This window comes from Bufo gargarizans, chromosome 4 (assembly GCF_014858855.1).
Source record: "Bufo gargarizans isolate SCDJY-AF-19 chromosome 4, ASM1485885v1, whole genome shotgun sequence".
In the NCBI taxonomy this organism is placed as follows: Eukaryota; Metazoa; Chordata; class Amphibia; order Anura; family Bufonidae; genus Bufo; species Bufo gargarizans.
Window position 1 is genome coordinate 268,413,838 of NC_058083.1, and position 17,404 is coordinate 268,431,241.

Here is a 17,404-nt window from a genome sequence, read left to right on the forward strand (position 1 = left end):
AAAATGTGGAACACACACGGCCAGTATCTGGACCGTAGACAGCAAAAACAGATACGGTCATGTGAATGAGCCCTTTGTCAGACACTCATTCACGTGTTGCACTTGTATACAAAGACTAGAATGTGCTATTATGATTTTTTTTTTTAAATGGATAGTACATTTGGTATGCCTGTGTAACGTAACGTGAATACTAAAGATTTGAGAATCGATGTGGGGTAGGGATCCGGTCGGCCATGCTATAACCCATCGCTGTTTGCCACCAGGATGTGCAAGAGATACAGCAAATCAATACGGCAAATCAATACTCACATCCTACGTAGGATGAAGTGCCTGATTGAATCCCAATTAATTGTTCGTACAGACCACACTTATTCTCATCAGCCCCTCCTCCATTGTGCATCATGCATGTCTCATGAGATCACTCAGGAATGTGTTCTTATCGGCACAACGGGGGATGGATACTATCTCTAACACACTTCATTACAAGGAAAAATTGTAAACTATTACACAGAATTTTAAACAGATTTAAAGAGGACAGAACCAATCAGTACTAAAAAATACCCTTACAATACAGCCTAATACCCATAGACAATAGAGTGAGTAAAAGGGGAAAGTACTATGATTTGGTTATAAAAAAAAATAGACACATAAAAGAAGATATGTAGCGAGTAAGGTAGGGGGCGGCACCACTATCCCGGCTGCGTACACAAGGATCATATGCTCCTGACGGCTGGAGAGGACGGCACACGATCGGTGGTGCTCAGCTGCGCAGGTAAAGTTCAGTGTGAGCGTAATAGGAGGTAAATGAAAACAGCGGCACTCACCCGTGTGCTTCAAACAACTTCAGTAGCTTTATTCATTCCAGGATTAACTCAGGCAGGGGGCGGATGTACACAGGCACGCATTGATCAGCGGCGGCCGTTTCGCGCTAACTGCGCTTCTTCTGGCTGTGCGTCCAGCCAGAAGAAGCGCAGTTAGCGCGAAACGGCCGCCGCTGATCAATGCGTGCCTGTGTACATCCGCCCCCTGCCTGAGTTAATCCTGGAATGAATAAAGCGACTGAAGTTGTTTGAAGCACACGGGTGAGTGCCGCTGTTTTCATTTACCTCCTATTACGCTCACATAAAAGAAGATATATTGGAGACTTATAGGGGCATATTAACTATTACTATATACGCCTGAATTTTGTCTCACAGTCTGTAGGCCACAATTATTAAGCATCACACACACTTTTTTGCTTTGCCTGAGAAGGGGCATGGCTTAGCGATGGATAGAACATGGCTTTATATACTCCAAAAGTGCACCGAAGTTCTAGCTCTTCTATCTGGCACAAAGGTGATCTAAACCTAGACTAGACGGTCTAAAGGTGCACCAGATTTATCATCCAGCATCAGCCACAGTGATGGTAAATCTGGTACATCTTGCCTATGTTTCTGCTGAATCATAGACTATTAGTTAAGCTGCCCCATATTGTTTTAATAAGGTTCAACTTTATCAAGGCAGAGATAGCACATTCTGAAAGCTGTCTAAATTCGCAATATAGCCACAATATATTTTGATGAAGGTCACCCAGTAATAATATGTAACGAACATAGGAGTGTTAAAATTAGCATGAAGACAGCAGAGGATAAACAGGGCTGTTCAGCTAGGCACATACCTGTTTTTCATTTTCCTATCAGATACTGTATGTAATAGTAATAAAGAATATACAGCAGTATATGCTGGTTGCAGTACATGACCCATCAGAGACTGGGTTCAAGCAATTCCCTGTTACAATGATGGAAAACTACGAAGTGATATTGTAAGAATGATTGAATTATTCTTAAGACATGAACAAATATGAGTAATCTGCTTCTTTTCTCCTTTGGGTAACAGAGCATGTTTTCGGAGATGGTTACAGTTGATTACCAAGATAACATCCTGCGAGAAGAGATAACCATAGAAGATTACTCTTACCTTCTGCACATTGGTATGTTGCCAAATGCAATAGCTAAAGTATGAATGATTTGTTGAATTTTTTAAACTCTTTATGTAATGTGTTTATAGCTAGTGTGCGGCTGTTTATTGCTAACTATAAGCTATATTCTCTTTACAATGCAGTATACTCACGGAGACATATTACTGCAAATGCACTATTGTTAAATACAGCAACTCAGTGAGCATCATACCTGCTAAATAGTTAAATCTATAATAAAGCAATTATAAGAAAGTTGTAATGATTTTAAAAAGGGTCTGTTGGTCTTTTATTATTATTATTATTTTTTCTGTCCCAATAGGGTTGCAGAGGTTTATTCATTTCCTCTCCCAGCCCCCCTTTATATTAATGTATTGCTGTAAAATGATTTTGTATCCCTTTATTGTTCTTCATCAACAAGAATACACACCAGCTTTATTTTTTTTCTTTTATCTCTTTACTTCTTCATAAACTCTTTGGCCCAGATATGCTGTACTAATGTGAGGGCACCCAGACTTTGTCGCAAATTTCAGCAACATTTTGGCCTTAATTGACTCTTTTATTATTATTATTTTTTCTAGTTTTGGGAAAATTCTCTGCACCTAGCTCAACAAGGGGTTGTTTTATTTAGTGAAATTGCTGTGACGTCATGTGAAAGGGGGCATAACATTCAGGCATAACAGTCTGTCACAAACTAAGACAACCAATAGTTGGTGTATAGTTCGAAAAAAGTGCCTAGTCCTGTACCTTTTTTTTTTATCCAGCCTTAAAGGGAGCCTGTCACCGGGATTTAGGGTATAGAGCTGAGGACATGGGTTGCTAGATGGCCGCTAGCACATCTGCAATACCCAGTCCCCCATAGATCTGTGTGCTTTTATTGTGTAAAAAGAACGATTTGATACATATGCAAATTAACATAAGAGTCATATCTTACTTGTGTGACCAGAGAAGAGTCATATTTTCAAGCTCTGACTCATCTCAGGTTAATTTGCATATGTATCAAATCGGTTTTTATACACAATAAAAGCACACAGAGCTATGGGGACTGGGTATTGCGGATGTGTTAGCGGCCATCTAGCAGCTTACAGCTATTAGGGCATGCTGGGAGTTGTAGTTTTGCAACAGCTGGAAGGCCGCAGTTTGGACATGCCTGGTCTAGAGAGAAAGATACAGCTATATATTTCTATGAACTTAGAAGCAGGGATGAATCAAAGGTGCTTCATTACTATGAGACCACGGCGCTGGCACTAAGGTGATAAAGAGAGCCGGGAAGCTACTGAGCATGCCTGGTCCATCATTGAATGTAGGAGAAGATGGATCACAATTTTGGCAACAGGAGAAATAGCAGGGGGCACTGCCAGAGAGGAAAAGATATTGTGTATAAAAAATCTAGCAATCATTTTATTGAATGTACGTTACAATAATAATTTGAAATACCCTATTCATTACATAGTGATATTTTATGTGGGATACCCCCTTTTAATTATTACCTTTGCACTGCATTCTGTTTGTCAGTGGTCTCTAGAGAAAGTGGGGGACCTTTATGAAGATCATCTATTCAGACGCCGGTCTGTTCATCCGCCTAAGTTATGTCGAGGCTGGCCTCTATATAACTAAGGCGATTTTTTTCTACACCTTTTTTAGGGCAAGGGAGCTGCCATAGATTTAGACAATTTTCTTTGCCTAAAACAGGTGTGGAAAATGATAAATGAGAGGAGTCTGCTGGCCCGTCCTTTTCCCCGCCCATGCCATGCCTCCTTTTTTTAGATCTGGTGTGAGCGTCAGAAAAGGGAAAAAAGTTGCAGATTGTGGTGCAAATAACCTTTGCAATCTGTGACAGATATATGCCAGAAAGTGGCATCACCGCTGGCTTTAGCGCTTTGTCACCGGGCTCACTGCTAAGCAGAAGCCTTCGCCTGGCAGCCCTAAGGAAAGCCCGGTACGTCACTGGATCTCCTGAAAATGCCTTTGTCCTGCGCGATTCAGCTCTTGTCAGGGGGGCTGCCTGGATGAAAATATGGGAATGTCCTGGTTCCACTCTGAACCCGGATAACCCCTTTAAGTTATCCCATATCCACAGGATAGGGGATAGCTGTTAAATTGGTGCGGACCCTACTGCGGACACTGATCACGAGAATGGAGAAGCCGGTCAGGCATGCGTGCAGCCGCTCCGTTTATTTCTATGGGAGTTTCTGAGACTGGCTGCATGCTGAATGGTTACTTCTCCCTCGACAGTCAGAAAGGGGAGGGAATAAAAGGTCGGCATACACATTAGTCTAAAGTCAGATTTAAAACGAATGATGTGAACCATAATAATTGTTTGTCAGGTGAAATGTAAAGCTGAACCCAAACATATCCCCATTTTCACCCAGGCAGTGTACTTGTTTTATTTTTGTCAGACCTCTCTACAAGAATGTTTTAAAATGTTTATTATTCCTTTTAAAAGTTACAAATTAATTGCTAGCAGTTTTCAATAGAGGTCCAACTGGGTGTTACTAATTGGAGGTGTCTCCCTACACAGTCTGACATTGTCCAACCAGTGCTTCCAGTATCAGACTTTGCAGGGACACATCCACAATTGGGAACACCCAGCTGGACCTTCACTGCAAACTGCTGGCAATTAATTTATACATTTCTAGAAGGGATACTAAAGGAATTGCACAGAATACAGAATCATCACAATCAATGCATAGGGAATGCATGTTAGGAGAGGTGACAGGTCCTCTTTAAGATGTGTGACATTTGCAGATCGCTGCATGTATTAGTAGTGGTGGTCTTATCCGCTGGCGATTGCTGGGAAGGAATGTCTCCTTCCCAACAATTCCCTAGATGATCTGCAAGTGTAATATAAGCCTTATCTGCTGTAGAATAGATTTTTCTGGTGCATGGGCTGCATATAGATGAGGCAGGGGTACATTGGGACGGTTTGTGTTGTCTAGTTCAGGATTCAAAACACAATTAAAGTCCCCAATAATGAGGCGTTGCCTTGCTTTACGGTGTGGAGTAGTTTAAGTACCTTTTTGCAAAACCTTAGCTGTCTTTTGTTCGGAGTGTAAACCGCTGCCAGGGTGTAGATAGCATTATTAATAGAACATACTAATACTCCATATCTACCTTGGCTATCAATACGCTGGAAGGCCACAGTATTTTTGATCAGTATAAGAACCCCTGTGGATTTAGAGATGTAACGGGACTAGAATATGTCTAGGAAACTATGGTGTTTAGAGACAATGTGGGTTTCCTGAGCACAAAAGATATCACATTTTAGATTTTGAACTTCTGACCACATTTGTACTCTTTTGTGAGGGCTATTAAGCCCATTTACGTTTAAAGAAGCGATACGTAGTACCATTGTAACTCCTTAAAGGGATGATTAAATAGTGAAGTTTCCAGTATATCCAGTCCCATACCGTCTTCCATTTCTTGACCTGCGACACTAGCATAGAAAATCATAAAAGCCTGGCTAAACAATGAACTCCCAACTGGAGCATCAAAAAGAAAGCTTTTTTAAGGGTACTTTCACACTAGCGTTATTCTTTTCCGGCGCTGAGTTCCGTCCTAGGGGCTCAATACCGGAAAATAACTGATCAGTTTTATCCCCATGCATTCTAAGTGGAGAGCAATCCGTTCAGGATGCATCAGGATGTCTTCAGTTCAGTCTTTTTGTCTTTTCAGGACGGAGATAATACCGCAGTATGCTGCCGTTTTATCTCTGTCCAAAATTCCAGAACACTTGCCGGAATGCCGGATCCGACATTTTTTCCCATTGACATGCATTAATGCCGGATCCGGCCCCGAGAGTTCCTGCAAAACGAATCAGTATTTTTATGCCGAATCCTTTTTTCCTGGATGACACCGGAGAGACGGATCCGGCATTTCAATTCATTTGTCAAACGGATCAGGATCCTGATCCATCTGACAAATGCCATCAGTTTGCATAAGTTTTGACGGATCCGCCAGGCGGTTCCAGACTTTAGAACTGCCTGCTGGAATCCTCTGCCGTAAGTGTGAAAGTACCCTAACACAACCAGTGAATCAAACACAAGGTAACCCTTCTTCCAAAGAGATAAAAGGTTTTCCAAACTTGTCCTGTAGGCCAGATGGCGTGTGTTCCTCTTTCTAATAGCCATCCTTTAAGAGTGTGTGGGGGGGGGGAGTTTAGTTTAAGCTGGATCATAAACATGCTGAACAGCACCTGAAAGATAAACTAACTTTGCCAATTAACAAAGTCGGTGTGAAACTGTTTGCAGGTCCACGGTGGTACGTGCAGGAGGAGATTTTCGCTGTAAAGCTGAAGAGATCTTGATCTGCCATTTGTGGAGGAGGGAGGCTCACATGGAAAACATTGTCGTACTCGACAAGCAAAAGTGTAGGGAACCCCCAGCGGTATATGATTTGATGTTCCTTTAGTGTAGAAGTGATAGGTGCAAATTCTCTGCGTGGTTGTAGAGTTGCAGCAGACAAATCTGAATAAAGCGTAACCATGTGATATGAAGTAGTTGCTCCTCCTGCAATAGTTGCTCTTGAATGAGGAAGAAGTGGACTCGGGCAAGTACATCCCTTGGCACTGAGTCAGCAAGCTGTTTAGGCTTCGCCACTCTGTGTATCCTATCTATTAGAAGATCGGCTGGCGTGCAGTGTGGCCGAAGAGTTTTATTAATAGACTGTAAATACGCAGGGAGGTCGTCTGGCATTATGGATTCAGGCACTCGCTTCAATTTCACATTGTTAGGGCGCGACCAATCTTCCAGGTCAGCCATTTTTGTTTGTAAAAGCTTGATCTCACTCTCCAAGCCATAGTGTGCATCAATTAAGTCATTGTGTGAGGAAACCAATTCCCCCATTCCAGTTTCTACATGGCTAACTCGAGTCTCTCACTTCTCTCACTGATCGTGGTATAAGCTGCCTTATTGTTTCATGTAAGGATTGTGTGAGTGCCTGTAGCATCATTTTGAGAGAGAGTTCGGTTACGGTCTTCTCAGACGCAGGCAAGTTGTCAAACATAGTAGAAAGATCGGAATCAGCAGTAATATAGTTTATAAGCCTGAAAAAAGACATCTGCCCATCCAGTTCGGCCTGTTATCCTGCGAGTTGATCTAGAGGAATGCAAAAAAATATATAAACTGTGAGGTAGAAGCCAATTCTCCTCACTTCAAAAAAAATTCCTTCCCGACTCCAATCAGGCAATCAGACTAACTCCCTGGATCAACGACCCCTCTCTAGTAGCTATAGCCTGTAATATTATTACACTCCAGAAATACATCCAGGCCCCTCTTGAACTCGTTTAGTGAACTCACCATCACCACCTCCGCAGGCAGAGAGTTCCATAGTCTCACTGCTCTTACCGTAAAGAATCCTCTTCTATGTTTGTGTACAAACCTTCTTTCCTCCAGACGCAGAGGCTGTCCCCTCGTCACAGTCACCGTCCTGGGGATAAATAGATGATGGGAGAGATCTCTGTACTGACCCCTGATATATTTATACATAGTAATTAGATCTCCCCTCAGTCATCTTTTTTCTAAAGTGAATAACTCTAATTTTGATCATCTTTCAGGGTACTGTATTCCAGTTATGACTTATTCCAGTTATTACTTTAGTTGCCCTCATCTGGATCCTCTCCAGCTCTGCTATGTCAGCCTTGTTCACAGGAGCGCAGAACTGTACACATTACTCTATGTGTGGTCTGACTAGTGATTTGTAAAGTGGCAGGACTATGTTCTCATCATGGGCATCTATGCCCCTTTTGATACAACCCATTATCTTATTTGCCTTGGCAGCAGCTGCCTGACACTGGTTTTTACAGCTTAGTTTGCTGTTCACTAAAATTCCTAGGTCCTTTTCCATGTCAGTGTTACCCAGTGTTTTACCATTTAGAATGTACGGGTGACTTGAATTATTCCTTCCCATGTGCATAACTTTACATTTGTCAGTGTTAAACCTCATCTGCCACTTATCTGCCCAAGCCTCCAATCTATCCAGATCCCTCTGTAGTAGTATACTGTCCTTTTCAGTGTTAATTATTTTACACAGTTTAGTGTCATCTGCAAAAATTTTTATTTTACTGTGAAAGCCTTCTACAAGATCATTAATAAATATATTGAAGAGAATAGGGCCCAATACTGACCCCTGAGGTACTCCACTAGTGACAGTGACCCCAATCTGAGTGTGTACCATTAATAACCACCCTCTGTTTTCTATCACTGAGCCAGTTACTTACCCACTTACAGACGTTTTCTCCCAGTCCGAGCATTCTCATTTTATATGCTAACCTTTTATGTGGTACAGTGTCAAATGCTTTGGAGAAGTCAAGATACACGACATCCATTGATTCGCAGCTGTCATTTCTAGAACTTACCTCCTCATAGAAACTGATTTAATTTGTTTGACATGACCAATCCCTCATGAAGCCATGCTGATATGGCGTTATTTGCGTATTTTCATTGAGGTACTCCAAGATAGCATCTATTACAAAACCTTCAAACAGTTTACCCACGACACATGTTAAACTTACCGACCTATAGTTTCTGGGCTCTTTTTTTGGACCCTTTTTAAATATTGGCACCACATTTGCTATGCGCCAATCCTGTGGACCATTCTCTGTCAGTATAGTGTCCTTAAATATTAGAAATTAGGGTCTGGTTATGACATTACGTAATTCTCTAAATGGGGGTGTATGCCATCTGATCCCATCAATTTGACTATTTTAATCTTTTTAAGACGGCGCTGTACTTCTTCCTGGGTCAGACAGGGCACTTTTAATGGGGAATTTACTTTTACATTCTGCATTTCATCTGACTTTTCCTCAGTGAATACAGTGGAACTTTTTTTTTTTTTTTATATCTTTGCTTTCTCCTCATCGCTGTCTGCAACTCCCCCCTCATCACTCTGTAAAGGGCTGACACCAAGTAGGAAAAGATGATCTTTCGTCTGGCTCTTCGACAGTTTGTGGACTGTGTTGCCTAGACAGTCCAGGCGGAGCGCACTCTGTAGTCTGCGGCCTTTGCCCAATATGGCCACCGACTTGTGAAGAAGAGTCTTGTGGAGAGTCCGATAAAGAGTCTCTCTGGCCAATTGATCCTGTACCATTGCTCTTACGGATGCTGAGATGAAGTGCAGTGTAATGAACAGGAAGGAGTGCCGCCTCCTCTTCAAACAACTAATCAGCTGGGTTTCTGGAAGTCAGACCCCCACCGATCTGATATTGATGACTTATCCTGACGATAGGTCATCAATATATATGGCCAGACAGCCCCTTTAACCCCTTCTATCCCGGGCCAGTTTTCACCTTCCTGCCCAGGCTATTTTTTGTTATGTGTTAACAACTTTGGAACACTTTTGCTTATCCAAGCCATTCTGAGATTGTTTTCTTGTGACACACTGTACTTCATGACAGTCAAAGACTAAATTTTAGTCAATATATTTCACCTTTATTTATGAAAAATCCCAAATATATAAAAAATTTGGAAAAATTAGCAATTTTCAAAATGTCAATTTCTCTGCTTTTAAAAACAATGATAGCTTGTAAAATATGTATTACTTAACATTCCCATACGTCTACATAATGTTGGCATCATGTTGAAATTTTTTAATTTAATTTAAATTAATTTAAATTTTTTAGGATGTTAAAAAGGCTTAGAATTTTAGAAGCAATTCTAAAACCCACTTTTAAGGACCAGTTCAGTTATGAAGTCACTTGTGAGTCTTACATAGTAGAAACCACCCATAAATTACCCCATTTTAGAAACTACACCCCTCAAGGTATTCAAAATTGATTTTACAAACTTTGTTAACCCTTTAGGTATTCCATGAGAATTAAAGGAAAATGGAGATGAAATTTCTAAAATTCACATTTTTGGGCAGATTTTTCATTTTAATAAACAACCTATATGTGGTGGTAAACTGCTGTAAGTGCACACGGCAGGGCGCAGAAGAAAAGGAGCGTCATATGGTTTTTGGTAGGCAGATTTTGCTAGACTGGTTTTTAGACACCATGTCCCATTTGAAGCCCCCCTGATGCACCCTACATTAGAAACTCCCAAAAAGTGACCCCATTTTGGAAACAACGGGATAAGGTGACAGTTTTATTGATACTATTTTGGGGTGCATATATTACACTTTTTGTGAGGCAAGGTAACCAGAAAATAGCTGGCACAGTTTTTAGTTTTTGTTTTTTACAATGTTCATCTAACAGGTTAGATCATGTGTTATTTTTATAGGGCAGGTTGTTAGGGACGTGACAATATCAAATATGTTTTTTTGTTTCTTTAAGTTTTACATAATAAAGCATTTTTGAAAAAACTACCGTATGTTTTTGTGTCTCCATTTTCTGAAAGCCATATTTTTTAAATTTTTCTGCCGATTTGTCTTTTGCAGGAAGAGTTGATGTTTTTAATGGTACCATTTTTGGGTACATATGATTTTTTGGATCATTCAATATTACACTGTATGGGGCTATGTGACCAAAAAATTGGTTGTTTTAGTACAGTTTTTATTCATTTATTTGTTACGACGTTCACCGTAGGGGATAGGTCATGTGATATTTTTATAGAGCAGGTCGTTACGGACGTGGGAATGCCCAACATGTATACTTTTTAAATTTATTTTAGTTTTACACAATAAAAGCATTTTTTAAACAAAAGAAAATAATGTTTTAATGTCTCCATTTTCTAAAAGCCATATTTCTTTGGGGGGCTATTGTCTTATATAGGGGCTCATTTTTTGCACCATGAGGTGACTATTTTGGCGTGCATATGACTTTTTGATCGCTTGGTATTGCACTTTTTGTGATGTAAGGTGACAAGAAATTGCTTTTTTGGCACCATTTTTTTTTTTTTTCTCTATATTATATATTCTTTTTGGGGGGATTGCCTTATGTAGGGGCCCATTTTTTGAAGGATAAGGTGACTGTTTGGTGCTATTTTGTGGTGTATATGACTTTTTGATCTCTTGGTTTTACACTTTTTAGGTATACCTAGACAGCAAGTGAAAGGTCAGCCCTATCTGTAATATGCTGCCTACATATTGGGGCAGATCTATCAAAACTGTTGTAAAAGAAAACTGGCTTAGTTTCCTATAGCAGCCAATCAGATCCCATCTTTCATTTTCCAAAGGAGCAATGAAAAATTAAAGGTGGAATCTGATTGGTTACTAAGCCAGTTTTTATTTACACCAACTTCGATCAATGATCAATTATTTTTAAAGAAGTCCTGCATGCAGTTATTTTTAATGCTAACTGGGCACAACGGCTGCTCAAAATAACATATTATTTTTTCTGTTCTGACAAATCATTATTTGTAAAAGTATACTGTGCTGAACATGGTGTTAGTGACTCTAGCACACTTCCAACAATATTTGAAACCTTCATAATTTTCTTGGTTTTGTGTGTCTTTCTGAAGTAATAATGAAAGGATACATCCAATGTATTGTTTTCATTACCTTCATGCCCATTATTCTGTAAATGTTCTTTAATCTATGACATCTTAGGTCAGTCAGGTTGCTCTCACAAGTAATAGCATACTGTTCAAAATCATACTCTTTTTCCATGATTGTCCTTTACAGCAAAATTATTTGTGCCTTTCCACCATGACAAGGTGACCATCTTTCTGGATGGGAACCTACTCTATATGTTACCTCGCTCTGTGCCAACCAGCCTATAATTAATTCAGAGAGAGAGAACAGGGTCCATATGTATACAGTGTTTGCTCTATATGTTACCTCTCTCTGTGCCATCAGGCCTCCAATAATTTCATGGAGGAGAGGAAACTACAGCTATATGCTGCACTGTATAGAGTAGGTTCCCATCCAGAAAGAGGTCACCTTACCGTGATGGATTAGCCCAAATAATTTTGATTACAATTTTTGCTGTGTATCTCATATGAATTTATATAGTGCATATAGCATTCGTTTGCACGTACTTTTGTAGTTTCAGCCATGGCTAATTAGGCTTTTATTTGTCTATTAAAGCAGTTTTCTAACTGCACACTTACTTTTTGAGGATAGAGTATTTCGGGTTATCTAATTTTTAAGTGTGGCCCCAGAAGCTCAGAATAAACTTGTGGGGGTCACTATAGCTACTACTTTCTAGTTTGTATTATTATACATATAATCTGTGTCTTCCTAAATATGTGTAAAATGTACACAATTAATAACTGTATATACTGTAGAAATATGTAACTTTTTTCTGTTACACTTATTACTTCTACAATGCATATTTTTTTGTTTTTTTAGAATTGAGCCACACGGTAGAGGACTTTGAAGGTAAGAGAACATGTTTCTATATAGATCTTCTGTTGTTTTTGATTAGTCTCAATTGTGAAACAACACAATAATGTACAAGAAATTTAATTGGCATTCACTCGTCATACAATGTTGGTTCCTATTTGTTATTTGATTTTTGTGTTCTTGTTTGTCTCAGTCATGTAAAATGAAAATTGTGGAAATAGATACATTAACCACTTCAACCCCGCTAGCTGAAACCCCCTTAATGACCAGGCCACTTTTTACACTTCTGCACTACACTACTTTTACCGTTTATCGCTCGGTCATGCAACTTACCACCCAAATAAATTTTACCTCCTTTTCTTCTCACTAATAGAGCTTTCATTTGGTGGTATTTCATTGCTGCTGACATTTTTACTTTTTTTGTTATTAATCAAAATGTAACGATTTTTTTGCAAAAAATGTAATTTTTCACTTTCAGCTGTAAAATTTTGCAAAAAGAACGACATCCATATAAAAAAATTTCGCTAAATTTATTGTTCTACATGTCTTTGATAAAAAAAAAAAAAATGTTTGGGCAAAAAAAAAAAAAAATGGTTTGGGTAAAAGTTATAGCGTTTACAAACTATGGTACAAAAATGTGAATTTCCTCTTTTTGAAGCAGCTCTGACTTTCTGAGCACCTGGCATGTTTCCTGAGGTTCTACAATGCCCAGACAGTAGAAAAAACCCACAAATGACCCCATTTCGGAAAGTAGACACCCTAAGATATTCGCTGATGGGCATAGTGAGTTCATAGAACTTTTTATTTTTTGTCACAAGTTAGCGGAAAATGATGATTTTATTTTTTATTTTATTTTTTCTTACAAAGTCTCATATTCCACTAACTTGCGACAAAAAATAAAAAATTCTAGGAACTCGCCATGCCCCTCACGGAATACCTTGGGGTGTCTTCTTTCCAAAATGGGGTCACTTGTGGCATAGTTATACTGCCCTGGCAATTTAGGGGCCCATATGTGTGAGAAGTAGTTTGCAATCAAAATCTGTAAAAAATGACCGGTGAAATCCGAAAGGTGAACTTTGGAATGTGGGTCCCTTTGCCCACCTAGGCTGCAAAAAAGTGTCACACATCTGGTATCGCCGTACTCAGGAGAAGTTGGGGAATGTGTTTTGGCGTGTCATTTTACATATACCCATGCTGGGTGAGAGAAATATCTTGTCAAAAGACAACTTTTCCAATTTTTTTATACAAAGTTGGCATTTGACCAAGATATTTTTCTCACCCAGCATGGGTATATGTAAAATGACACCCCAAAACACATTCCCCAACTTCTCCTGAGTACGGCGATACCAGATGTGTGACACTTTTTTGCAGCCAAGGTGGGCAAAGGTGCCCAAATTCCTTTTAGGAGGGCATTTTTAGACATTTGGATCCCATACTTCTTCTCACGCTTTAGGGCCCCTAAAAAGCCAGGGCAGTATAAATACCCCACATGTGACCCCACTTTGGAAAGAAGACACCCCAAGGTATTCAATGAGGGGCCTGGCAAGTTCATAGAAATTAATTTTTTTGGCATAAGTTAGCGGAAATTGATTTTTATTTTATTTTTTCTCACAAAGTCTCACTTTCCGCTAACTTAGGACAAAAATTGAAATCTTTCATGGACTCAATATGCCCCTCAGCGAATACCTTGGGGTGTCTTCTTTCCAAAATGGGGTCAGTTGTGGGGTGTTTGTACTGCCCTGGCATTTGAGGGTCTCCGCAATCATTACATGTATGGCCAGCATTAGGAGTTTCTGCTATTCTCCTTATATTGAGCATACAGGTAATGAGATTTTTTTTTCCGTTCAGCCTCTGGGCTGAAAGAAAAAAATGAACGGCACAGATTTCTTCATTCGCATCGATCAATGTGGATGAAAAAATCTCTGCCAAAAAAAAAAAAGGAGGGGAAAGGCATCTGCCAGGACATAGGAGCTCCGCCCAACATCCATACCCACTTAGCTCGTATGCCCTGGCAAACCAGATTTCTCCATTCACATCAATCGATGTGGATGAATAAATTATTGCCGGGTTGTTGTTTTTTTTTTTTTTTTATATACAAAGTGTTTGCCAAAGCATAGGAACGCCGCCTCCTCCTCAGCTCGTATGCCTTGGCAAACGTATCTTTTACTGCAGAGTAGAAATCTCGTCTTGCAGCGCCGCATACACCGACTTGCGTGTAATCTGACAGCAGCGCAATGCTTCTGTCAGAATGCACATCAGTGCTGCAGCTAGTCGATCAGTTGGTCCACCTGGAAGGTAAAAAAAAAAATATGAAAAAACCAGACCGCAACGCAATAATTTTATTAACTTTCGAACAGAATATATAAACTTTAACTTTTTGAACTAAACATTAACCTTTTTGCTTACTGGTGTTTTTTTATTTTTTTTATTTTTAACCTTTATAGAACAAACCTCTCCTTCCCCATGGGTCAGTGTGCAAAGCGCAAATCGCCCAAAGATGTGGTGAAGTGCATTATGCACTTTGTCCCAAGTGAAAGGAGACGTTTGCAGCAGCTGTGAGTGAATGGGCCCTAATAGCCCTGTGTGCCTGTCCTGGTGAGATGTGATCCCTATGCTAGGTGTACCTGTGTGTGGTACACCCAGCATAGGGCAGGGTGGTCAGGACAGAAATAGCGGGTGTCACGCCTTATTCCACTCCTGCTACAGACACAACATCTTTTTCGGGGTGACGGTTGGGTTGAGGTACCAGGAACGACATTGGGGAAATGTCGCTCGTGTAGACGGCTAACTACACTGGTGGATGGGGCCATGGAACCTCCTGGGTACAGGAGGTTCTTGATGATCTCTTCCTGAAATTTGAGGAAGGATCCAGTTCTCCCAGCCTTACTGTAGAGAACAAAACTATTATACAGAGCCAATTGAATTAAATATACAGACACCTTCTTATACCAGCGTCTGGTTCTGCGGGAAACTAAATACGGAGAAAACATCTGGTCATTGAAGTCCACCCCTCCCATGTGAAGGTTATAGTCGTGGACTGAGAGGGGCTTTTCAATGACACGGGTTGCTCGCTCAATTTGTATTGTCGTGTCTGCGTGAATGGAGGAGAGCATGTAAACGTCACGCTTGTCTCTCCATTTCACCGCGAGCAGTTCTTCGTTACACAGTGCGGCCCTCTGCCCCCTTGCAAGACGGGTGGTAACGAGCCGTTGGGGGAAGCCCGCGCGATTGCCACAGGCGCCAATCCGTTCTAGAAACAAATGCCTAAAGAGGGCCACACTTGTGTAGAAATTGTCCACATAAAGATGGTACCCCTTGCCAAATAAGGGTGACACCAAGTCCCAGACTGTCTTCCCACTGCTCCCCAGGTAGTCAGGGCAACCGACTGGCTCCAGGGTCTGATCTTTTCCCTCATAGATCCGAAATTTGTGGGTATAGCCTGTGGCCCTTTCACAGAGCTTATACAATTTGACCCCATACCGGGCGCGCTTGCTTGGGATGTATTGTTTGAAGCCAAGGCGCCCGGTAAAATGTATCAGGGACTCGTCTACGCAGATGTTTTGCTCTGGGGTATACAAATCTGCAAATTTCAGGTTGAAATGGTCTATGAGGGGCCGAATTTTGTGGAGCCGGTCAAAAGCAGGGTGGCCTCTGGGACGGGAGCGGGTGTTGTCGCTAAAGTGCAGGAAACGCAGGATGGCCTCAAAACGTGCCCTGGACATAGCAGCAGAGAACATGGGCATGTGATGAATTGGGTTCGTGGACCAATATGACCGCAATTCATGCTTTTTAGTTAGACCCATGTTGAGGAGAAGGCCCAGAAAAGTTTTAACTTCGGAAACTTGGACTGGTTTCCACCGGAAAGGCTGGGCATAATAGCTTCCCGGGTTGGCGGTTATAAATTGTGTGGCATACCTGTTTGTTTCGGCCACGACTATGTCTAAGAGCTCCGCAGTCAAGAACAGCTCAAAAAATCCCAGGGCCGAACCGATCTGAGCTGTCTCAACCCGAACTCCAAACTGGGCAGTGAAAGGGGGAACTACAGGTGCGGCTGAAGTTGGGGACTGCCAATCGGGGTTTGCCAGCACCTCTGGGATTCTAGGGTCTCTACGGGCCCGTCTTTGCGGTGGCTGCGACGGGGTCACTACTACACGTGCCACCGTACCAGCTTCAACTGCCCTTCTGGTGCTCGCCACTTCACCAGGTTGTACGGCAGTGCTGGTACTAGGTCCAGGGAGGGCTGCGCTGCTGGTGTATGCCTCACCACGTAATCCGACAGCGCCAGCCCCACTCTGCTGCTCTTGAAGCGGATCCTGCGCAACCTGTGGTCTAGCGACACGGGGCCGGGTACGCCTGGTGCTATCAGGGACCTCAGCCTCCTCGTCCGAACTTTGGGTCAGAGAGCCACTGCTTTCTACAGGTTCGTATTCATCAGATGAGGGTTCCCATTCCTCATCCGACTGGGTCAGAAGCCTGTAGGCCTCTTCAGAAGAATACCCCCTGTTTGAAATTTGGGCAACTAAATTTAGGGGTTTTTATCGCCGCAGCGCGTGTAAAGTGAATGTGCAGTGATCAAAAAAAAAAATTTCTCGCCCATTTTCCTTGGGGGACACAGACCTTGGGTATAGCTCAGCTCCCTAGGAGGCGTGACACTAAGTAAAACTGTTAAGCCCCTCCTCCATCAGCTATACCCTCAGCCTGGAGATAGAGGCTACCAGTTTTAGCTTAGTGTCCAAGGAGGCAAGACACTCCCTGCTACTGCAGGGCTGTTTTCTCCTTGTTGTAAATTTTTCTCTAATTTGTTATTTTATTTTTGTTTTTTCCTAGGGATACCAGAGACGCATTGGCCTCTCTGCTCTCCCGGGGTGAGCTGCGCCAGTGCCAACTATCTGCACTGCTGCCTCCCCCACAGAAGCAATAGGAGGATCTGGGCAGCAATGGCTCCCCTACATCCCGCCAGCTAGGGGGTCGCCCGCACGCAAAGCCCCTCTCCCAGCTTCCTGCCACTGCGGTGCCAGTAGCTGAAGGGGCGACCCTGCTGGAAGGAACTGAGGGTGAAGACAGGTAAGATGGCTTTTCCAGCCCATATCCTGTCCCTATTTGCACTGGGTTTGGGGGGGCACCCGTGGTCGTCATTTGAGCGCTCTGTAGATCTCCCCATCTGCGGCTGCTTCCGCTCCCCAATAGCTGATTCCCCATGCTGTTTATAGGGCCCGGATTACTCTCCTG

The 17,404-nt window shown here is 41.8% G+C and overlaps 1 protein-coding gene across 2 annotated transcripts in view; it reads left to right on the forward strand.

Annotated features, from left to right (window-relative positions):
* Nucleotides 1–17,404, forward strand: part of LOC122936092 (cytochrome b5 reductase 4) — a 356,825-nt gene that overhangs the window by 167,443 nt on the left and 171,978 nt on the right. For both annotated transcript variants that reach the window (XM_044292106.1, XM_044292107.1), the window contains exons 8-9: nucleotides 1,876–1,969; nucleotides 12,182–12,211. In XM_044292106.1, the coding sequence (XP_044148041.1) occupies nucleotides 1,876–1,969; nucleotides 12,182–12,211 (124 nt within the window). The remainder of the gene's footprint in view (nucleotides 1–1,875; nucleotides 1,970–12,181; nucleotides 12,212–17,404) is intronic.